The sequence below is a fragment of the Cyrtonyx montezumae genome, unplaced genomic scaffold (assembly GCF_038088225.1).
Source record: "Cyrtonyx montezumae isolate F1298 unplaced genomic scaffold, pur_monq_1.0 scaffold_22, whole genome shotgun sequence".
Taxonomy (NCBI): domain Eukaryota; kingdom Metazoa; phylum Chordata; class Aves; order Galliformes; family Odontophoridae; genus Cyrtonyx; species Cyrtonyx montezumae.
This window is the reverse complement of record NW_027071959.1, coordinates 1686444-1709300: the sequence shown is the minus strand read 5'-3', so window position 1 is coordinate 1709300 and position 22857 is coordinate 1686444. Positions and strand designations below refer to the sequence as shown.

General features: G+C 57.0%; 5 protein-coding genes across 8 annotated transcripts in view; all 5 read right to left on the bottom strand.

The window, feature by feature from the left end:
• Positions 1-54: 54 nt before the first annotated feature.
• On the bottom strand, positions 55-4514 carry ZPR1 (ZPR1 zinc finger). Its single transcript, XM_065738433.1, has 14 exons — positions 4374-4514; positions 4096-4257; positions 3459-3549; positions 3218-3288; positions 2948-3034; positions 2740-2862; positions 2514-2567; positions 2354-2420; positions 2092-2162; positions 1679-1768; positions 1448-1558; positions 1021-1107; positions 619-684; positions 55-248 (listed from the first exon to the last, which is right to left on the bottom strand). Exons 1-14 carry the CDS (start codon positions 4500-4502, stop codon positions 114-116), a joined length of 1344 nt encoding a protein of 447 aa, XP_065594505.1. The 5' UTR covers positions 4503-4514; the 3' UTR covers positions 55-113.
• Positions 4515-4681: 167 nt separating this feature from the next.
• On the bottom strand, positions 4682-6739 carry APOA5 (apolipoprotein A5). Its single transcript, XM_065738321.1, has 4 exons — positions 6501-6739; positions 6327-6402; positions 5767-5875; positions 4682-5655 (listed from the first exon to the last, which is right to left on the bottom strand). Exons 2-4 carry the CDS (start codon positions 6373-6375, stop codon positions 4761-4763), a joined length of 1053 nt encoding a protein of 350 aa, XP_065594393.1. The 5' UTR covers positions 6376-6402; positions 6501-6739; the 3' UTR covers positions 4682-4760.
• Positions 6740-7787: 1048 nt separating this feature from the next.
• On the bottom strand, positions 7788-9260 carry APOA4 (apolipoprotein A4). Its single transcript, XM_065738320.1, has 3 exons — positions 9151-9260; positions 8912-9038; positions 7788-8773 (listed from the first exon to the last, which is right to left on the bottom strand). The coding sequence occupies exons 1-3, from the start codon at positions 9197-9199 to the stop codon at positions 7858-7860; spliced, it is 1092 nt and encodes a 363-aa protein (XP_065594392.1). The 5' UTR covers positions 9200-9260; the 3' UTR covers positions 7788-7857.
• Positions 9261-11107: 1847 nt separating this feature from the next.
• On the bottom strand, positions 11108-12637 carry APOA1 (apolipoprotein A1). Its single transcript, XM_065738432.1, has 4 exons — positions 12586-12637; positions 12414-12469; positions 12108-12261; positions 11108-11849 (listed from the first exon to the last, which is right to left on the bottom strand). The coding sequence occupies exons 2-4, from the start codon at positions 12454-12456 to the stop codon at positions 11252-11254; spliced, it is 795 nt and encodes a 264-aa protein (XP_065594504.1). The 5' UTR covers positions 12457-12469; positions 12586-12637; the 3' UTR covers positions 11108-11251.
• A 2581-nt stretch (positions 12638-15218) lies between these two features.
• Positions 15219-22857, bottom strand: part of SIK3 (SIK family kinase 3) — a 71642-nt gene continuing 64003 nt past the window's right edge. For all 4 annotated transcript variants that reach the window (XM_065738435.1, XM_065738437.1, XM_065738436.1 and 1 more), the window contains 6 exons: positions 22362-22719; positions 20886-21769; positions 17620-17783; positions 16777-16909; positions 16310-16477; positions 15219-15954 (listed from right to left, as the gene is read on the bottom strand). In XM_065738435.1, coding sequence (XP_065594507.1) covers positions 16320-16477; positions 16777-16909; positions 17620-17783; positions 20886-21769; positions 22362-22719 — 1697 coding nt within the window. In that variant the 3' untranslated portion in view covers positions 15219-15954; positions 16310-16319. The remainder of the gene's footprint in view (positions 15955-16309; positions 16478-16776; positions 16910-17619; positions 17784-20885; positions 21770-22361; positions 22720-22857) is intronic.

The following is a 22857-nucleotide window of genomic DNA, read 5'->3' as shown; positions in this document are numbered from 1 at the left end:
CACAGCCCCACCGGGAGCCTCGGGCCCCTCCGCCCCGCAAGGCGCTTCCAGCAGCGTGGGAAGGAATGAGTTCTGCTCTCAGAGCACAGAGGGGGCGGCTCTGCCCCGTGCCGCTATCGGCCTGAGGCCGGCGCTGTCTCGTAGCCCTCGGTATTCATGTCGTTGAGGCCCAGGTCTTCGTTCTGCTCGAACGTGCGCTCATAGTGCTCCACCTTCAGCTCCGGGTCCTCCTCTGGGGCATACACATTCTGCAGGGAGAGAAAAGAGACGAGCTTCCTGCAGGCTTTGTCTGAGCCTGGGGCTATAAATGCTTCAGCAGCAGCAGAGCTTCAGGCAGGACTTCAATCTGACCCCTGCACCGAGGATAAAACCTGGCATAGCCTACGTCATCCAGTCCAGACAGGACCACCAGACTCCTTGATATCAGAGCACCAACGCTGCTCCCACCTTCCTTCCCACAAAGCCACCAGCAGTTTTCTTCCCCTGGGCAGAGCCTGCAGGAACCCACCCAGTACCCAAGCCCGAAAGGAACCCTGACAGCCAGCACACACCAAGGAAAATAAGAAGATTCACTCAATCTGCTCAGAGTACTTCTAGTCTGAGTGCATGCCACCGTACCTGAAGATAGCTGTTGCCTGCAGGGTCATCCATTATAAAGAGAACCTTTGTCTTTCCTTCTATTATCTGCAGAAAAAGAGCAGCACATCAGGCTTCTTCCAATCCTTCAGTATTTCAGTATAATACTATATATACTATAAATATATACTATACATACTATATATATACTAATATATACTATTTATACTATAAATCCTTCAATATTATAGCACCAACAGATTCATGGCACACTTCAGAGCTCTAACATCTTCCTCAGCAACAGCTTGATAAAACATGATGGCACAAAGGGCAAGCGTGGAACAGCTTGAAGGCTTATGGTGATACTTGCCAAGGAGTTAACACACTTTACAGCAGCAAAAACGACAGCAAAATCATGTTATGGAGACTTAAGAGGACACTTACCTCCTGCAATCTGCCAATGAACTCCCGCAGCTTTTCTGTTTTGCTTGGAGTAGAGCTGTCCCCCAAAGTGAATGGGTTTCTCTCAACCTGGAAGAGCAGACCCAGACACTTATGCAGCACAGCAGAAAGCCAGAACCAAAGCCCCCGTGCCAAAGGCAGGCTAAATATTAATACAGAGGGGTCTGAGCTCTGCAGTGTTGAGAAGTGCCCTTCAGTGCAAGGACTCAAACTGACAGCACGACTCAGTCTGACCCATGCTGCCACCAAAATAGTGGGGTACAGAAACTGGAGACAAGAGTACAGAAATACAACTGGCACACTATGCTGAAAAGGGAACAAGAAGCACACAGGGGAGCACACTGCTCCTCCCAGAGAAAAACAAGTCCCTTTGGCAGGGCTCCACTGGAAGGAAACAAGGACCACTCACCAAGTCTTTGATGTCTTTCAGCAACCCTTCCAGAGTGGTGAATTTCCCTCCCAGTGCTCCCATTCCCAGTTCAAACTCCAGCTCTGGAATCTCCACACTGCACGTTTCCGACTGCAACAGAGACCCCCACGTGAATCCTGACAGCTCCACTCCTCAGGGAACAGCCAGGCCACCGTGCACCCTCTGCAGGAGCCAAGGAGGGAAGGAGGCAGGCACCTGAAGGTTCATTACCTTTAGGATGTCTCTAGTCATGTCTGAAGGATCTGTAATTCTAAAGGTAATCCTAGTGCCTCGGGGTTCAATTGCTCCTCCAGACTTCACCTAGGAACACCTGGCAGTCAGCAGACAGGACTTCTGTACTCGAGTCAGGCCAGGAGGCTTTCAGAGGGCCTGCCCTGGCAGCTCAGCTTGCTGTGCAAAGGCTACTCCAGACTTGGGGACAGCCCCTCAAAAACAGGGAACACGCACAGCTCTGGATATGGATTATCCTCATTCATTACACGGAGCTCTTCAAGACACAAAATTCTATCCCTTCACTCATTTCAGGAATGCAGAACCCTGGCCAGTGAGTCTGAGGAACTCCTATCCACCAAAGCACAGAAGAACATGCTCCCCAAAAAAGAAAAAAGTAGTCAGTAGCTTACCTCATTTGTTCTGTGCCCACAGGAGTCACAGTTTGTGGCCATGATAATCACTTCCTTGAAGTGTGGGATTTCTGGAGCAGACGTTCAGAAGAAAAAAATTTAAGAGTGGCCTGCAATTTCTAGTAGAAAGAATTTATTCATGTCTTATGGATGCAGCAGGAATAGGTCTAGGTCAGCTCACAAAGCAGCCTGCACCCTGGCCCTTGTAGAGACCCCCAGCAGAAGACACCCATCTGAGCCCGTGCCATTGCTCAAAGGATACGCACTAGCTTCATGTTTGTGTTAGCTGGAGCATTGCACTCGGGACAGTTGGTGTTGAACTGCAGTACCTAGAGCACAGGAAAGAAAAGGACAGTCAGAGAGCATCAGCCAGCCCCACAAGCCTGCACCACGTGCCATCACTACATTGCAAAACCACCCACCTCGTCCCTCAGATCCTCTGCAGAATCAGCAGGCTTCTCATCCAACTCCTCTCCCTGCAACAGAAGATGCCAGAAGCAATATTAACTTCTACCAGTGCCTCCTCTCTAATTCAGGGTCTCCCCAGGTTCAGGCCAGCTGGCCTTGTGTAGGAGAAAGCTGACACCACACAACCAGCAATGGAGAGGGCAAGACCATTAGGAAGGGGACACAACACCTCCAAGTTACCTCAAGACCCAACATGGCATCCTGCTGAGGAGTCCGCTTATAATAAGTGACTACAAGAGCCTCATCTTTCTGAGGTGCGTGGGGATTCTCCACAAAACTGTTCCCTGAAGGATCATCTATGATCTACAGGAGAACAGAGCCACAGGAAGCCTTAGGAAGCCAGCCCACACCTCCAACACCATGGGTCTGTGCTCCTGGATATACTTACAAATGTGAAAGGGGAATGCACTTCTTTCAGCTGCTTTAGCTTACTAATGAACTCGTCTATTTTACTTGCCACCTCTTTGTCTGTTGCCTGCAAAAGGACATATTTGAGACTGATATCAGGGGTGACTCAGAGCTGAAGATAACACTGTCAAAAAGTGAAAAACAGAGTTCATAATACACCTGGCAGAGCGTAAAGCCAATAGGTGGGGGAATAACAAAGCGTTTATCAAGCAAGCATCTCTTCAGGGATTCTTCTTTCACACCACCTTACCCTGCGGACAGGCTGGTCCTGCTCCAGACCCACAACAGCTCTGTCAATTATGCCTTCAATGGTGGTAAGAACTTGACAGGGGAAAAAAAAACAGAAGCAAGAGCTGCTTTAAGTACACGACAGCAGTGCTCCTGAACCTGACAACTTGCTTTGACTATATACACAGATAGGAGGGCTGTTCCTCAAACACTGCCTACTACATGACAGAGAACATGCAAACGGGCACAGGCCACATACCCACCTCCCTTCTGGGAGAAGGCAGGGATCTCAAAATCCAGCTCTGGAATTCGAACAGTGGCACAGTCAGTCTTCACAATCTCCCTGTTCATATCCTGCGTGCAACAGTTAACAAGCAGCGTTAGGCCCAGGAGTTTCCACACCCTAAGTGCCCACACTGGGGCACACAGCTCTTGCTGAAGCACCAGCATTAGCTTCAGGGGAGCTTTAGCATCCTCCCTCTTCAGTCTGAGGCAGAAATGGGACAAACAGCCCATTGCAGTTTGAAGTTACACTTCCAGAGACCACCCAGCCCAAACTCCTGCCTCATCCACCTGCAGGGGCAGATTTCTCACAGCATCAGCAGCTCTGGTGAAAGAGCTGCAGGCATTGCTCATAGCAGACAACAGAGAGAGGGAGCAGTGAGCTAGGAAAAATAGGGCATGCAGGAAAATACTTCCTATACGCACAAGCACATTAGTAACACATGATGTTTTGGGTTTAAGTGGCTAATAGAAAAAAAAGTTATTTCTCAAACAGCACAGGAGTTTTTATTCTCAAGAGCAACACACGAGGAAAAAAGGCACACACAGGGCAGCTCCCCATCTTCCATCGGTACAGACCCAGCTGCTTGCCAGGGGGAGCCAGGATGTGCTGCTCACCTGCCGGGAGGCCACTGCCAGGGCATAGCGCGCGCCCTGCTCCTGGATCCGGCCCGCCGACTGGATCTCGGTGTTGGACCACGAGCAGCTCTCGCAGGCAAAGGAGCTGACGATGATCTCTTTGAAGAAGGGGATCCTGGTGAGCAGGAGCCGCGTCACGCCCTGCAGCAGCGAGGAGCCCGATGGAGCCGGGCCGCGGCCTACACGGCCCCACACGCCCACCGCGCTCCGTCAGCACGGCCCCGCGCCCACCCCCACGTCTCCCTTCCCTCCCTCACGTTGCGGAAGCAGTTCATGCACAGGGACTCGATCTCCGCCGGCTGCTGCTCGCCGTCCTCGGCGCTGATGGGCCGGAACAGAGCAGCCCCCCCCGCGCCCGCCGCCTCCACCGCTCCCAGCGCCGACATGCTGCCCGGACCGCTCCCAACGCGCCTGCGTGACGGGAGGAGGTCACGTGATCGGGAGACATCACGTGACGTGGAGGATCACGGCACGGGGGAGGTTACGTTATAGTGTGAGATCACGTGATAGAGAGAACACGTGATATGGGGGGGAGATCACATGACCGTGACGGTGAAGGGGTGGTGATGGCGGCGGAGGTGCGGCGTGCTGGCTCGCTGCCTTTATTGCGCCCGGCCCCGCTCCCCGCGCGCCGTGCCCGGCCGTCAGTGCGCGTCCCCGCCGCGCTCGCTCAGGCTGTGCGACAGGTCCCGCCACAGCGCGTCCAGGCTGGCCCGCAGCTCCTCCAGCGGGGCCGGGCTGCCCGCGGTCTCCTCCAGGTAGTGCGGCCGGGAGGACAGCTTCAGCCTCACGTCCTCCGTCTCCTGGTGCACGGCCCGCGTGAAGTCCTGGATCTGGACGTAGGTGTCCCTGCGGAACTCCTCGATGCGCTGCTGCACCTCGCGGGCCATCTCCTCGGCGTAGAGCTGCCGGGGGCCGCCGGGACGAAGGCTGAGTTTGGCCTTCAGCTGCTCCAGGTTGCGCTGGATGTTGCGGTGCAGATCCCTTGCGTTCTGTGTCAGCTTGGCAGACAGCTGCCGGATGTGCTGGTTGAGCTGCTCCGGGCTGGCGGGGCTGTGTGGGACCACGTTCCTGTGCAGCTCCTCCACTGAGCGCTGGATCTCGCTCAGCAGCCTGTCAGCATATGGCTGGAAGATGTCCCTCACCTGGTCCGTGTGGAAGGCGATCTTGTGGGCGTAGTGAGCCATGAAGCGCTGCACTTCGTCCATGCCGTGCAGCAGCTGAGCTGCCACGTCACGGCTGGGGGTCAGGTGCCGCTGCAGCTCCCGTGCACGGAGGGACACCTGGTCCAGCAGCTCCTCGGTGAAGGGCTGCAGCTGGGAGCGGAGCTCTTCCAGGTGCTTGCCGACTCTGTGGTGCGCATCGTCCACGTAAGGGGACAGTTTCACTCTCAGGCTCTCCAGCTCCTTCCTGATGAGCTTCCGCAGGCTGTCGGAGTCATGGTAGAGCCGTGGTTGGATGCCTCTGTTGAGAGGTGCCAGCTTCTCAAGGAAGTTCCCCACACTGCTGACCCCATCCTGGAGGCTTTCCTTCAGGTTTCTGTACACACAGCAGACGCAGTTAATAAAGCACCACCGACTTACAGGAAGGGTGGGAGCTTTACATCCAGCTCCTCTCAGCAGGTGTGAGCCCCCAGAGTGGAATACTCACGTGAACTTGCCCAGCTTGCTGCCCTGTGCCTGCTCCAGGCTGTCCTTGTCACTGGTCAGCTGGCTGAGGTACTCCCAGAAGCTGTTCTGTGCCAGCTCAGCTGGTGACACTGCAAGGAGGAGGGCAGGTGTTAGTGGAACAGCCTACAGAGCTGGGGACACAGAGCAAGGCATGGGGAAGCATGGAGCAGCTGGGGTGCTTGAGTGTGGGGTGGGGATGCTCTTGGGCTTCATCACGTGTTCTACCAGTGGGAACCCATCCCTGAAGTGGCTGAGGGACGCAGCTGCTGGGGCTTGGTGTTCCTGCAGGACCCTGTGCCTGCAGCAGCCACCAGCTGCCCCGTGGATAACTCTGAGTCACGAGGTGATGTGAGGATGGGGACGGCACACGGCGGTCATGGGATGGGTTCAAAGGAACTCAGGAACCCATCACGGGGCCAGGGCAGCTGTGCCATGTGAGCGGTGGCTGCCTCTGCTCTGCGCTGGCTGTTGCCAGAGCTCCTCTGCACCCCTTTTCTCCCCCCATCCCTCTGGGCAGCCTGGAACCACACAGACACCAACCTGGCAGGGTGGCCAGGAGGGTGAGCAGGAGCGCAGCCTTCAGCGACATGATCTGTTGGGCCAGCAAGCTGCAACACTGCAGGAGAAGGAGAGAAAGGGAGCGTTAGTTCATGCTGCAGTGCAGGTCTCTGTCCCGTGGGCCATCCATCCCTGAGTTTCACTGCCTGATTTTACCTCACTTCTGGGGTCGGGAGTAGTGCTGCTCCTGAGCGGGGCTGCCCGGCGAGGTCAAACACGTTCTGCCAGAGGCTGGGTGCCCCCAGCACAGGGAGCACAGCGAGGCTGCACCTCTGCTCTGCACCTGGCTGCTGTCACCTCTTGCTGCAGCCAAGCACGGGCTCACTTTATATACCCATCTGCGGGCGGCAGAAGAGCTCGGTGATAAGCGCATCCACAGGGGTAGGCTTTTTGGACCTCACTCCATGTAAATGCAACGTGGAGGTTCAGCGGCGTGCCTGGGGGATGACGTGAGTGCCCATCACCTGACTGCTGCACGTGCCCTGCACCAGCCGTACTGCGGCCATCCAGCCTGACCTTAACCCCCAGGGCTGTGGTGGGCCCACCCCGCTCCCCCAGCATCTCCCAGCGGGTGGATAAGCCGTTGTTGTCCCAGCGATAACGGCCCCTCGCTGTTTGCTCTCCTCTGGATGGAGCTGACCTTCGCCCCCACCTGTCCTTTGTAACGCAGAGTGAAGTCCTTGTGCATGGGATGAGGGGTTTGTTGTGTGGGGGAGAGCAGAGCAGGGAGTGCCTGGGCCAGGGGGCGCTCCTGAGCTGTGTGCTGGTTGCCAACTGTGAGCAGCCTAGGCATCACCGATGGCTCAGTGGTTTTGTGTATTTCTTTTACCATTTTTCCCCCACGGAGGTGTCACTGTTTTCAGTGCAGGTCTTCTCCCTCCCTGCTCTGAGCAGAACAGTGCCCATGGCTGCTGCGTGGCTGCCCCTTCCTGACTGCTGACCCCGGGCTTTGTAATATTTGCTCTGAAGCAACCCAGCAAACAGGAGCAGGAGCAGACCTGCTGGAACCTGGCACCTCCGGGGCTGCCCCCACCCAGACAGTGCCAGGGCTGGGGGCCAAATTCTGGCCCTATTTCTTGCCCTGTGCAAACACTGCTGCATGCGGGGTCACCCCCGGGAGTACTCTGCCTTTGTGCGGTGCCCCAAAATGTCACCCATCCTCAATGGGCTCTGGGGCTGGGGGCCACAGAGGACAAGGGGCTGAAGGAGGGCAGTGCAGAGCTGCAGAGCACCTGCCAGGGTTGGGGTGCTGCTGAGGCCCTGCCATGAGGAGTGGGGTGCTCAGGTTTACGCCTTCCCCTCCAGAGCCCCAGGGAAGCCCATGTACCACCAGAACTGCGACGCGATGACATCCCAGGCTCCAGTTCAGGCTCCCTGAGACCCCGATTCGGTGGTCACCTGGAGACCAGGATGGCTGCAGAGGGACGGACACAGACCGCGGGATACATCACAAAGTGCCAGTTTATTTGTGCCACGGGGAGAAGCCGTGAGTGCTCTGGGTGCCAGGGACGGCTCAGCTCTCCGCCTGCTCCACGGTGCTGAGGAAGGTGGCCACCTTCTCCCGCACCTCCTTCTCCAGGAGGTCCAGGTGGTCCTCCACGCCAGCAGTGCCTGAGTCCAGCTTCTGCTTCATCTCCTCCAGCCGCTGCACCAGCTGCTGCCGGAAGGTCTCGCTGATGGGAGCCGCTTTCTGCCGGAACGCCTCCACCGTCTGCGCCAGGCGCTCATCCAGCTGCTGTGCCAGCGGGGCCAGCCGCTGCCTCACGGCCTCAGCATCACTGCCCAACTCCTGCCGCAGCTCCTGGGCCAGCGAGCTGAGCTGGGCACGCATCTCCTCTGAGCTGGCAGCCAGGCGGGAGCGCAGCTCCTCGGCCGCCCTCTCCATGTGCACTGAGAGGTTCTCCAGCTGCCGGTTGAGGCCGTTCTGCACCTCCTGTGCATAAGGGCTGAGCCCCTTACGCAGCCCCTCCACACTCTGTGCAGCCTGCGCCTTCAGCTCGTCAGCCAGCGGTGTCAGCTGCTCCTTCAGCCCCTCCACGCTGCTGTCGATCTGCTGCTGCAGCCGCTCGGCGTAGGGCCCGAGGGAGGCCTGGATGCTGCCGGCGTTGTCCTGCAGCCGCTCCCTCAGCTCGGTGGCATAGGGCTCCAGCGCCCGCCGCAGCTCCTCGGTGCCACGGTCCAGCTGAGAGCGCAGCTCGTCGGCATAGGGGCTCAGCTTGGCCTGCAGCTCACGGATGTTGGAGCCGATCTGCTGGTGCACCTCGTCGGCGTAGGGAGCCAGCTTGGCCTGCAGCTCGGTCAGCTCGTGCTGGATCTGCTCCTTCAGCCGCTGCGAGTCCTGCACCAGCTGCGCCTGCAGCTCCGTGGCGAAGGGCACCAGGCGCCGCTGCAGCTCCTCGGCGTACTGCAGGTTGCTCTGCAGCAGGGTGCTGGGGAGAGCAGGCAGTCGGTGCCCTGCGTCCAACACCCAACAGAGCCCAGTGCCGGGCGCCCTGCACCCAACCCGTCTCCCAGACTCAGCCCTCCCCTGCCCTCAGCCCCGGTGCCTCGGTGGCCCCTGCGCTCACTTGAGCTGCTTGGTGATCTCAGCTTGCTGCAGTTGGTCCACGGTCTCCTTGGCATTGCTGCCCAGCTCGGTGAAGTACTTCCAGATCACAGTGGCCACCTGGTCGGCGCTGACGTCGGCCCTCGTCCCTGCAGGCACATGGGCACAGGGTCAGAGCTGGCCCTCATCCCTCCCCAAGACACGGCCACGTGCTCAGTCCCACCATCCCCCCATGGGACAGGGACCCCCACGCTGCCTCACCTGTCACAGCCAGGAGCACCAAGAGGAGGGTGGCCGCTTTGGGTGACATCCTGAGCACTGCCAGCTCTGCTCCGTGTGCTGCTCTGGGTTGTGGGAGCTGCTGTGCTGGCAGCTCCTGCTGCTATTTATGTACCTGAGCAGCCACGCCGGCTTCCACGCAGGCCTGCACCGCGGGCTTGGACTTTAGCAAGGTCACGACGTGGAAGCACCTGACGTGTGCGCAGCACTGAGATCACCACGGCACTGCCAGCACCCGGCGGGGTGCCAGGGGCCAGCACTGCCAGGGTGCGTGGGTATGGCCTGCAGAGAGAGGGGCACGTGGGGCTCAGACCCTATTGGGGCAGAGAAGGGACAGAATGGGGATGGAGGCAGGAGGGGACGTGCTGGAGAGGTGATGGTGAGGTGTGGGAAGCCGCAGCCGTGGTCTCATCTCCGGGTGTTTGGGGTTGAGGATGCATCCTGGCCACTGCCACCTGCCCCTCTGGGACTTCTGCAGCCCCCACCACAAGCAGAGCAGGCGCGGCAGCATCCCATCCCTGCAGTGGGCGCCACTGGATGTCACCCTTGTGCTGCGTGTGCCCATGCACAGCTACCCTCACCCCGCACACGTGTGTGCACGCGCACATGCACAGCCCCCAGCCTTGGCCCCTGGGGATTTCTCAACCCCTTCTGCGGGGAAGAGGAGCCCATCCAGAGCAAACCAGGCAGTGGGGAAAGGGCTCCGGGGATGGGGCCCCATCCCTGCGACCGCACCACCGCTGACCTTTGCACAAGCAGCCGTTGGGGAGGGTATAAAGTGGGAACCCAGGACAGCCCCCACTGAGCAGAGCCAAAGCACAGCGTGGCCAGGTGAGTGCGGGGCCCCCAGGGTCAGGACCTACACCAGGGGATGGAGCTGGGTGCCACGCCTGACCCCACACCACATGCTCTGCTCTCTCCCCAGCTATGAAGGTCTCCATCCTGCTCCTGCTCATCTTCACAGCCATCCTGGCAGTGGGAGCACGTAAGGGTGACAGGAAGCAAGGGGTGGATGGGGTTTGGGGTGCACCTCTCCCATGTGCTCTGTGCCTGCAGGGGCTGATGCTCCCGATAAGACGGATGTGGTGGTGAAGAAGATGCAGGAGTACGTCAAGCAAGCCACCGAGGCGGTCAAGACGGCCCTCACCACGGTGCACGAGTCAGAGGCAGCTCAGCAAGCCAGGTGCTGCCATGTGCCCCTCCAGCACCCTGTACCCCACTGAGCACCGGTGTGCCCCCGGCGATGGGGATGGCACAGGACAGGGGGGACGGAGCTGAGCACTGCCAGACCCCACTCTGACGTGGTCCCTTTGCAGGAGGTGGCTGTCAGCCAATGCCAACCTGGTGAAGCAGCAGCTCGCACGGCTGAAGGAGCAGCTGGCCGAGCTCTGGAAGCTGACGCTGACTGCGTAGCGTGGCTGTGGGCTGGGGGGGGCTGACTGGGTGCAGGTCCTGCTCCCCCCCCCCTCTCCCTGCAGCACCGTTTCCCTTTTGTTGTGGTTCTTGCAATAAAGTGGAGCTGGAGCGAGATGGCCGTGTCGCTGGGGTGTGGGGTGGAAGGAGGGCTGGGGGTGCTGCACCATGGACATGTGTGTGGGGTGGTGAGGAGATGCGTGCCGCCACTGTGAGCCCAGAGTCCAGCCAACACCCGGCCCGGGGTCGTGTCCTTTTGGTGCTCAGCACAGAGCTGGTGGCACTGGGGGAGCTCCAAACCCAGCATCACTGCAAGCATTGTCTGAGCAGAGCTGGGATCAGCACTGTGGGGATCAGTGGTGGCAGTGGGAACAGCTAACCCTAACCCAAATGGAACCCTAACCCAGCTCCCCACCCTGCAGCCCCCCACCCCTCACCCTACTCCCCCCTGCCCCGAGGACCCATCCCCACTCCTGGCTTAGGTCCCCTTCCCCAGCATCCACTGCAAAGACTGAGTGAGCTCCAATAACTTAAGTCACGTTTATTTGACAAAAGAATGGCAAAGCTGAGACGGACTCCAGGTCAGGGGGGGAGAGGAGGGCAAGGAGGGGTCCCCGAGGAGGACCCCCGGGGTCTGCCATGGCCTGGGGTCAGTCCCTGGGCCGGCAGCTCAGGCCACAGACTTCTGGAGTTCATCCAGGAGGGTGATGAAGCGGTTCTTGAGGTTCTCGGCGTAGGGGGTGAGGCGCTCCTTGAATTCCTGCACCAGGGGCGTCATCTTCTCGCGCAGACTGCTGAGCTGCTCCACCACCTTGGCCTGGTACTCGGCGGCCTGGGGGATGCCCTTCTCGCGGATCTCCTCCAGCTTCTGGCTCAGCTTCTGCCGCAGCTCATCGCTGTAGGGCGCCAGGTTCTTGCGCAGCTCCTCCACGTGCCCGCGCAGACGGTCCCGCGCCTCCTCAGCCACCGGGGTCAGCTTGGCCTGCATCAGCTCCACCTTCTGCTTGGTGAGCTCCTTCAGCTCCTGGGCCATAGGCGCCAGGCGTTGGCGGTACTGCTCCAGCTCCTCGGTCCACTTGGTGGAGAACTGATCCAGGAAGGGACGGATCTTCTCCTTCACCTCTTCCAGGTCCTTGGTGAGCTCGGCGCGCAGAGCCTCGGTGTCCTTCAGCCACATCTCGCGCACCTCCTTGTAGTACGGAGCCATGTCCTCGCGCAGCTTGGCGGCTGCGGCGCCCAGCGTGTCCAGGTTGTCAGCCAGCTTCAGGCTGGGGAGAGCAGCACAGGGTCAGGGGACGTGGGGACATGGGGACACTGGAATATAGGGCCGTGGGGATATGGGAACGTGGAGATGTGGGGACATGAGGTGACAGGGACATGAGGACATGGAGACACAGGGACGCGGGGACATGGAGACTTGGGACAGGGAGACAAGGACGTAGGAAAATGGGGACATAGAGACATGGGGAAATGGGGACATGGGGACGCGAGGACGTGGGGACATCACCACGCATCCCTCCACTTACTCGAGCTGTTTGCCCACAGCGGAGGACTCGAACTGGGCGATGGCATCCTTGCCACTGGCCTTCACCGTTTCCAGGTAAACATCCACCATATCCCGAATGCGGTCCAGGGGCGTCTGGGGATCATCGTGCTGCCAGAAGGAGCGGGCCTGGGTGCCTGCAGGGACAGACAGCGCGCTGGGGACGGGCGGGTGGGAGGATCTCACCCCACTGCTGCGTCTGGGACGCGTGGGATCAGAGCTCCGCCGCTGGGGAGCTGCGGGCTCCGCATCCTTCTCACCCCATCCCCACTGCCCCGTTTGGACGTACCCGTGAGGAAGAGCACAGCAAGGGCGAGCAGCACGCCTCTCATCTTCAGGCTGAACCTGGGGGCAGAGTGAGAAGTGATGAGCGGGGAACCCCCCCGCGAAGTCGCAGAGCCCCGACCCAGCTGCAGCGCCCTGGGGGCGGGGGGGTCCCGGCGCACCGCTCGGGCTCTTACCGGCGCTCTCCTTCCACTGCTCCGCACTGCTCGTCCCGTGTGAGCCCGCAGCTTCTCGGCCGCCGCTATTTATGCAGGAGGGGCAGTTCCAGCAGGAGATAAGCCAGAGCCGCAGCCCAAGAAATCAGTCCCGGCGCGGGCGATGTGGCGCGTAGAGTTCAAGGATCGTGCGCATGGTCCGGGACAGCGCGCCAAGGAGCGCCGGTTTGGCAGAGCCGCGAGCAAACAGGAGCTCCCCCGGGATGCGGTGTTGGCCGAGGAGATGTTTACGCCGCGGGTGACCCAGATTCCCGGCCCCGCCGGGGCCCCTCGCAGCCCCGGGGATTGGCCAAGAGCCCGGGAACCCGGGCTTGTACCCGCAGGGATTTGGCCGCCCGTACCCCAACCCCTTGTTCTCCTCCTGCCACCACCGCGGGTCCCCACCCTGTCCTTCCCTGAGATGAGAACCCCACCTACCCCTAACTGAAACCCTAACCCTAAATGTAACCGTAACCCTAATCCTAACCCTAACCCTAATGCTAATCTTAACCCTTAACCCTAACTCAACCCTAACCCTAACCCTAGAGTCTAGCCCCTAACCCTAACACAAACCCTAAACCATGACCCTAACCCTAACCCTAATCCTAACCCTAACCCAACCCAAAACCCAACCCCTAACCCTAACCTTAACCCTAACCATAAATCCCACTGTGCCACCAGTGCTGCACCCCACAGCTGCTCAGTGCCCACCGCAGCCCACGTGGAGGGGGATGGGCTGAGCCCCGAGCACGAGGGCAGCACAGACCCCCACCTCGACCCTCCCCCCACCCCCCATTACCGGGGCTCAGCCCGACAGGGAGCGGATGTGGGGGCACAGATGTGGGCACAGCCTGTGGGTGTTGGGTTAACAGCTGGGCTGGTGAGTGATGGGTGGGTGGGTTAGTGGGCGGGAAGGTAGTGGATGGGTTGGTTAACAGATGCACTGGTTAATGGATGGGTTGATTAGTGGATAGAGGTTCATTAACGGCTGGGCTGGTTAGCAGATGGGTAGGTTAGTGGATAGATTGGTTAATGGATGCACTGGTTAGTGGATGGGCTGATTAATGGCTAGGCTGGTTAGTGGATAGGATGGTTCATGTCTGGAGTAGTTAATGGCTAGGCTGGCTAGAGGATGGGTTGGTTAATGTCTGGGCTAGTTAAATGTCTGGGCCGGTTAGTGGATGGGTTGGTTAATGTCTGTGTGGTTAGTGGGTGGGTTGGTTAATGTCTGTGTGGTTAGTGGATGGGTTGGTCAGTGCTGTGGGGCAGCTGCTCACAGAGAAGCAACGCTCCCTGCCCTGGGGCAGCCCTGATCTCTCCTGCTGCACCTCCATGTGCACCCCCATCCCGGGTGCCCACCTCCTCCAGGAGCAGCCCAGCTCTCCCAGCTCTCCTCCCGTCTGTAGCTCCAGGTCTTCCCGCCACAGAGCTCCCATGAAGTCCTGGCAGGGCACAGCTGGCAGTGGGGTTTGGTGGCCAGCACTGCCCTTCCCTATGGGGTCAGCGCGTGTGTGGTGCACCGCTCGGCCCTGCAGCCCATCCGCCCCCGGCGTTGAGCAACAAGGCAAACAGAGAGCGAGGGAAGATCATCATCATCATGGTTTTATTTGTCATGATCCCACTGCCCAACTATTGACTAGTTGCAAGTGACCCACAGAAAAAAAAATAAATCAAATCAAATCAAATCAAATGGACCGAAGGTTTACTGAAACTTGGGGTGGATTTTTTTTTTGTTTTGTTTTTTTTTTTAGTCCAACATAAACGAGGAAGAAAAAAAAATACTTCCGATATTTCCAAAAAACAGAAATAATAGCAAAGTATATTAATATACATTCAACATACACGGCGCGTATTGATCGCTACAATACAAAGCAATGGTAAAAAAAAAAACCAAACAAAACATAAAACCTGACAACAACAAAAAGGAAACGAACCAACCGAGTGTGATGCTGCAAAATGGCACTGCCAGCAGCACTGCCCCGCGCTGGGGGCTCACTGCAGGGCAGCCCCAGCTCCCCCACAAATACAGTGTCATGTAAACAAAGGGAAAACAAACCCAAGGTACAGAGCAAAAGGCGATCGGTGTCTCCTGGCACCCCCACCCCCCCGGAGCTGCTGCTGGTGGCTGGGGGCTTTGTTCCTCCTCTCCAGACTGCACAGCGTCGCTGTCCTGGGGAGCGATAGCGAATGAACCTCTGCCATGCTGGTTTCACACTTCCTTCTGTGCAAATTCGGGAGGGCTGGGTCGATTCTTTTATTCATTCGTTCTTTTATTTATTTATTATTTATTTCTTATATATATATTTATATATATATTTCTTTAAATATTCCAAAAAGTGTCATTAAGAAGGGTTCAGGCTGCAGCCTTACAGCCCCGGCTGCCCGGGGGGGCTTTGCTTTCTCTCAGCCAAGGAAAGAATGAAAAGAAGAACAAAGAAGAGATCTATGCACGTTTGAACTGCATAAAGGAGAATACCACTTTCGCCACTGGCACAAGAGAGAAAACCAGTCACAATGACAATGGCATCCAAAGAAATAAAATACTCTGAACAAAAGGTGCAAGTCACAATTCATATAGAACAGAATCTAGTTAAAAATTTCTCTCCAACAGAAACTCCTTTTGCCTTTTATTAATAACAATAATAATAAAACATTTACAAAGAAAAAAGAAAAGAAGAAAACGAAACCAAAAAACGATTCCTACATGATCAGGAGGAAAAGCTCAGAAAACAAAGCTGTCTTCCCTACATTAAGCCAGGAGGAAAAAAAGGAAAGGAAAAGTTGGCGTGGGGATTAGAAATGAAAGGATTACAAAGTGTGTGTGCGTGGGGGGGGCTGGGGAGGAAGTGATCCTTTTAGCGCGGTGACAAAGGAAGGAGCAAAAGCAGACAGAGATGAGAGGAGAAGCGTATTGCACCAGGGCTCGGGGTGGGAGCTGAGTGCTGCGGGGCGGGGGATGGGCACAGCACCCTGCCCTGCTCAGCACTGAGGAGCCAGCAGAAGAGGGCAGGGATGCAGAGCCCGGCTCTGCCCACCCCGGCTGCTCACAGCCCTCCAAACCCCACTCAGTGCTCAGGCTCCACAAATCCCCCGCTGGCGGTGTAGGACTGGGGCTGTCCGGTTACTTCAGTGATAGCTGGAGTTACAGGCAAAGATGGCCAAAGAAAAGAAAAGAAAAGAAAAGAAATAAAAATGTAAGAAACCAAAGGAACAACACACTGGATGAACTGGTTATGAGGAAAGGGGCCATGGTATTCCAGTTAGTCAGAAATACTACGGCAATTTGGCGCAATGCTGCTAGATACTGTTGGTTTAAAATGGACCTTTTCATTTCAAAGCTGTACATAAAACCTGCAACAGAGAGAAGAAGCAGAGATGTGTTAGGGGATACCACAGCAATTCTGCTCCCACAGCCCCACACCGCGTTCCCAGCCCAGACCCACAGGGTATACCCCAAAGCAGAGCCCCCACTGACAAAACGTGGCTCCGGAAGGACAGCAGAGGCATAAAGGAGGGCCCTGAGCAATCAGGGGACAGCCACCAGTGGGGAGCCCAGAGCTGACAGTCTCTTCTCCAGCCCTGCACCAATGCTGGAGCAAAGGGACCGGGAAGGAGAAGCACACGATGACAAGTCAGGACAGCACGGCTTCGGGGCTGCCATCCCCAGATGTGCAGCTGGAGGGAAAAGCAGGACACGGATACTCACTCCCTCCTGGTTACACCCCTGCCTGCTCCATCCCAAAGGGCACCTCTGGGTGCTTGTAGCTCAGTAGGACGTCTGTAATACATGTCGATGGGTAACAGGAGGTGTTTAGATGCTGGCTGCCATCGCCTATGTTGGGATGCTCCTGACCTTCCAAACTTTCCCCACATTCTGTAACATCGAAGAACAACATCAGGATTTGCATTAGGAGAACTAAGGAGCTGCAGCTTCTGCACGTGGGTCAGGTCAGCGGGAAGCCCCGGTCACTGCTGCCACAAGCTCGTGCACAAAGTGCAGCGAGAGATCCAAGAGACACTACAGAGGGGGCTTTGATCTCAGCTAACCCTTCCACCCCTGCAGCCCTGCAGTGCTCGCTGGCAGCAGTGGTGGCTTTGCAATGCAGGCTGTCAGCCCCTGACCCACGCCCTGAGCAGTGCCCACACCATGCCTGCAGCCAGGCAGCTCCTTACCCTCACTCTCCCTGTCACGCAGCTGCTGGCTGGCCATGAGCGACGACTGGCTGAGGACAGCATCAGACATCCGAGCAGAGCTGAGCGCTTTTCCTGCCATTAAACTCATCCCAGGCAAGTTATCTAACTGCACCTGCGGAGACACCGGTACACAAATCAAAGTGGGACCACAGCCAGGCACCTGCTGCCTCCCCAGCTACCTCTGACAGCTGCCCAGGGAGTTTCTGCCAGCCTTCAGCAAGAGCTTCTGAGGACAAGAGCACACTTCAGGGACAGCGTATGCACAGCTGAAGTCACCTCAACACAACTCAACCCCTTCCAGACTGAACTACTTAGGGAAGAGCCCTCCTCTTTTGCAGAGGTAGGAATCTGTAGCAAGGAACACACCATGATCTGGGTCTGACTGTTCTCAGAGATTCAAAATGCAGAAAGCAGAGCAGCTGCTCTTTGCTCTTGGCGAGACCGTGTCATTGAGCAGCACTGAGAAGCTTCACTGAAAGCTGGGCTCTGTGTGTCTGTAAAACTTCTGCAGCCAGAACCAAGCCTGGGGCAGTGCAAATGGTTTCATCAGAAACACCTTGGAGGCAAAAGGAAAGAAGCTGTAGCCACAGCAGACAGCTCTGGGACAAATCCAGCAACACATGAGCAAAGGAGAACTTCCACATTGGTCTCTGCTAAAATGCTTCTCAGTATTATTATAACTGGGCGTGCTGACTGCTGCATCCCAACAGCACTTCATTCCTAGCAGCCCCGCAGAGCAGGCTGCTGACTTTCCTCCGTGTCACCTCTTCCATAACCCACACACATCCAGGAGCTGCTGGGCACGGGACTCTTCCCACTTACGTAGGCATCATCACTGTTCTGGATGGTGTGATGTCTCTGCAGGGTGCGGGGCCGCGGGTGCTCGCTGGACGCCGGCCGTGCCGGGTAGCCCAGCCCGTTGTGGTCAGGCACCTGCATCGCTTGGCCGGGGGAGCTCCTGTCCATACAGTTCCCTACGACGGACTCTTGAAACCAGACAAGACAGAAAAGTGTCAGATTAGCACAAGGAACCAGGAGCTCTTGGCAACATGTGCCACCGCAGCACGCAGCAACGTCACTTGCAGTGTGCTGGGAAGGGAATGGCTGGCTGCTGTTGCTCAAGCACTGCAGCACCAGGGCTCCCTGGGATGGCCCACAGAGCTCTCTGCTCCCGCAGCAGCCTCCGTCTGCCTTCCCTGCAGCCCCGCACCCTCCTCACATTACACAAGAGTAGGAGAAGGGTGACCCCCACCTCTGACACAGGATGCTCCAGCAGGACCCCTTGGCAATTGTATGCAACAGATCTGCTGGAAGAGCTGCCAGGTAGTAGCTGTTATCAGATGACTTCTCCCTGCCCTCCTCCAATCTGGCTGGAGGAGAACAGGAGCGTTCTGCCTGGCAAAGTCCATCTGCACAGCAAGCTCTTATGACCGAGGGTAAAGGCTACATTCCTATCAAGCAGAACCTATCATCATTAAGTACACGATGTTTTGAATAAAGCCCTGAGGTATGGAGAAGCCTATCGCTGGCTCTGGCTCACGTAAACAATTCCCTCTCGGTGAGCAATCCTGAAAAGCACGAGGCCTCGGGCCCTCAGGAGCCGCCCTGAAGTGACACGGATCCCAGCAGCAGTTACCAGGTTGGCAGGGTTTGGTCAGCAGGAAGCGACCCCTGCTTGTGCCAGGAGCAAAACTCCCGGCTGGGACCGTGCCCTGGGAGCCGGCAAGGCGTGAGCTTTCCAGAGACTTGTCCTAACGTGACCAAGAGCCGAACGGCTCCTGGGTCATCCCCTGAGCGCCCCACACTGCTCCCCACGCGCCGCTGGAGCCTCCTTCCCTCACACATCTGTGGGGTTAAGCTCAGTTAACGGTCAGCATTCCCGGAAAGCAAGAAGGAAAACATGAGGTAAGGCCGTGCTGGCAGCGCAGTGCCGCCCACACGGCGCTGGGGCCCTTCCAGCTGTGGGAATGGGCAGGCACGGCCAGCAGCAGGGAGCCCCGAGCTTTCCCTCGCCCCGCTCCGGCAGCGTGGGACCCTTTCATCCCAGGCTGCCTTTGTGGCAGTGCATGTGACGCTGGCACCGCGGTGCTGGGGAGAGGTTTCCCACGGGCAGTGCTCCCGACCCCAGGTTGAACAGGCCTGCAGCCGAGCCGCTCCGATGCGGTTCAGTCATATCCCAAGCACGGATTTGGTCGAAACTCTCATGATCTGCAGTTACCTTCTGTGGCAGATGCTCAGCTGGCTTTTAAAGCAGGGTCAATGCACTCTCTTGGAAGGCAGAAATCCTGCTGAGCCCCCGCAAATCTGCACTCCTCCCTAGAGCAGCATGCATTTCACAAGCTGGGGAGGAGATATCTGCCCTCTCAGCTGTCCCCGGTCTGCAACACAGAGGGGACAGCTGGAAAACCCCAAGCTGTGCCTGAGAACAGCAGCCCTGCTGAAAGCCCTCTGCCAGGCAAAGACTGGGGCACAAACCTCCAGCTGCCACCCCTCAGCACCAGTGCACAGCTCCTGCAATACTGGGGTGAGCAGCAAGGTTTTATAGGGCTGAATTGTACCTATGCTGCACAGATGTCTGCTCTGTTTGGAAGTGAAGTAACACAGGCCAGATTCCAAGTGGGTTATTAAAGCCAGGAGGAAAGCTCTGAGCAGCCACATCTCTGAACATGGTTTACTACACGAGCCCTCCAAACAGCCCCTGTCAGAAGTGCTTACACAGTGTGACTTGCAAACATTTACTTGCTTTTTACTCATTTACAAATGCTTGTTGTCTAAAGTCCTTTTCCCTTGTGTAACCTGTTTTAGCACCATTAGTACTGGGGCAGAACTTTAGCTTTTGACTCTGTTAGATCTTATCATTTTGCACGTTTTGGTCTCATCTATTATGATGTGAACTCAAGATTTGGTTCAAAATGCACCCCCAGAGCTTTCAAATCCCACTCAACCTGGGGTTACTCTTCCCTTTTGTGCTGCAAACTCCATAGGAATATTAAAGCCTGAGAGAAAACACAGCAGTAACACAAAATTAAGGCAGACTATAGAAACGCTGGGCCCTGTCCCTGTGCCCTGCTCTGAGGGACATGGCTTGGCATGCCCACACTGCCCTCTGTGCCACTCTGTTCCCAGCCAGTACTTTCCCAACAAACCCACGCTGTGTCCCCAAACAAAACAGTGCCTCCTGTGCCCAGGACACTGCTCCCCTGCAATAGGGTTCCCTGTGCCAAGGGCAAGCTGATGGCTTCAGACCAGTACAGCTCACTCCTGCAGTGAATATTGATCCACCCAGCTCAGCCTGGAAAGTCTCTCTTCAAAACCCTCTTAGCAAGGGGGTAGGATTGTGTTTTTCCTACAGAGAAGCCCTGTAATTATAGCTTGGGCAGGAATTTCACTTACAGCACATCACTGCCAATGCAGCCACCAAGGAGCAAGGGCACAACTGTTTCCAACTAGCAGGAAAGGTCTCCACATGCTAATGGCAAGCTTCAACTCCCTTTCTTTAGAGTCAACTCTTCCCAGCTGAAGCAGGGCTCCAGCCTTGCTGCTGCTGCTGCTCCCCAAAGTGCCCGAGCAGCATGGAGCAGAATCAGCAGCAAGGTATTTATCACCATTCTTACATGTGAGTTTATGGAAGCCTTAGCAATGCCTGGACTCACAGGTCTGCTCCTAAGAGGAGGGAAACAACACGCTGCAGTTACACATCCTCCAGAAATGCAACCTTCTCCAGGCACTTATTTACACAGGATGGGGGATCACCTCCAGCAAGAAGAAAGGAGTCAACAGATCCCAGCATCTCTTCAGAGACAGTGCTATCGTGGTCCTGGCCTTTATCTGCCTACAGAAGGAGGTCACATTCCAAAGAGAAGAATCTAGCAGACTTCTTATTTAACACTGTTTATTAGAGAGACTATGCCTGCAATTCACTTACGGCCACAGAAGCCAGAAAGAATCTAGGTAATTCTGTGCTATGCAAAATATGTCACGAAACCGTTGTGGAACTGGGAAGGGATGGTGCTCTGTGGCAGGAACACGAGCAGTACACAGCCAGTGTGGAAAAGCATTTCAGCCATGTGAGTGGCCCTGAGCCTTACCTCTGCTGGGCACCTTATTCCTGCTGAATCCAGCAGCGGGCTGATGTCTGTATTGGTGCGTCCCCAGCTCCTGAACGTGATTAGCAGTTCCTAGCAAAGATTCTGGGTCCCCGTGCCCTCCTGCATTTACAAGCAGAGGGGTCTCGTGGCAACCTTTGGTCAATGTATTTGAATTCTTACTGTCTGGAAAGCTGTCCCTGGCGCCCTCGCACGCACAGTCCTCCTCCATGCTCTCCGAATGGAACAGAGCTGGCTGGTGTACGTATCCGTGCGGTGGCACTGATGCAGGTACCTGCTGGATACATTCCTGCGCCCTGATTTTTAAGAGATGCTGGGGGCTGTTCTGTGGATGATAGGTGTCAGCACTCTGATAAGGCAAAGACAACGACTGACGCTCCGACAGGCTCTGTCCCATGCTGGTGCCCATGTTCCCAGCATCCCCTTGACTCATGTGCCTGAACAATTCTTGAAACTCTTGCTGCTGCTGCTGCTGTTGCTGCTGCTGCCGTCGTTTGATGAGCTGTGCAAATTCTGCCTGGGGCAGCCGCATGTCCGTGTGCCCCGTGAGCGAGTGACGGGGAGAAAGCAGTCCCTGGAGGATGTGTGGTACCTGCTGGTGTCGGCTGTAGTCAGGAGGTGTTGGGGACAACAGTGCTTGCTGTAGTGCCGATGCAGTGTAGTGCTGTTGTTGCTGATGTGCGTTTTGAGGGAAGCTGGGATACTGGTCAAGCTGTGGGACTTTGAGAGCTTGCTGAGCTGGAGGAAAACCAACTCCTCCTGATGGGCTGTAGTTACTGGGGGAAACACGAGGCTGCTCTGGGAACAGGTGGGGGTGTAAGTGCACCTGGTCGTAGTTGGCAGGGGGATTCCTGTACACGTTCAGACTGCAAAGAACAGAGAAGAAAAGTGACTGCACTGTGGCAGCTCCAGCTAATGAGGCGTGCAGGGCTCTCTTCGCAGCTCCCACCTCACACAGGGCTCGCTTGATCCACTGTACCCACATGAGAGCAGGGAAGCTACAGCTACTTCAAAGGTGGAGCGACCACCATCCAGTGCTCCAGGTGCCTCACTAGGGCAGCTGCAGTGTAAGGTGGTGCAGCCCTTTCCAGAGCTGGTAAAGGTAAGGGAAGCAGGAATCCTGACCGTACTGAGAGGAAAATACCACCTGGGAAAAGCATCTGTTTCATGCAAAAGCACTCTTCTGTTTAACTTTTCCCCTTCCTGGCTTGCCCTGGCAGGAGGCAGGGACTACCACTCCTGGCACAAGGTGCTTCCCAAGGCACAAAAAAACAAAGCCTTGCACACTCCCAGAGCTCCCAGCCCGGGCCAGCAACTGCTACCTAGAATCAGCTTCATGCCCAGAATGAGGGGCTGATGAAGAACCCCCAACTCCACCTCGCACCCAGCAGCTCCACCTCGCACCCAGCCCTGTTCCAGCTCAGCTGGGACGTGGTGCAGCAGCACTGGTGGCCTTACCTGTGCGACTCGGCGCTGTCGGCGCTGAGCTGCTTGGACAGCTGCCTGTGGCCGTAGGAGAGTGAGGCCATCAGGTTGGCACGGTGCTGCATCTGGATCTGGTTGGCACTGGGGCTGATGGACATGCCCCGTGTGTGGGAGGACATGCCCTGCCCGGCCACCGAGGCCCCTTGCAGGAGGTTGTTGCTGACCATGTCGCCGGGTTCCTGCACTTGGATGGTGACCTGCTGGGCCTGGGACTGCTGCTGCAGGGCCAGGCATGTCAGCCCCATGGTTGGGGGAGGGGAACAGTTACCAGACTGCGGGAAGATTGTGTTGTGGGACGGCATCCCTTGGAACTGGGACTGGGAGGCTGCACCTACGAGGAACAAAGACTCTCAGCACCTACATCAGCCCAAGGCAAGGCTAAGGAGAGAGCAGCACGCAGAGCCCCAGAACACATGGCAAGAAGTGTGCTACTCCTGGCAACTCTGTCAGGCTGCATCAGGGTGCGACG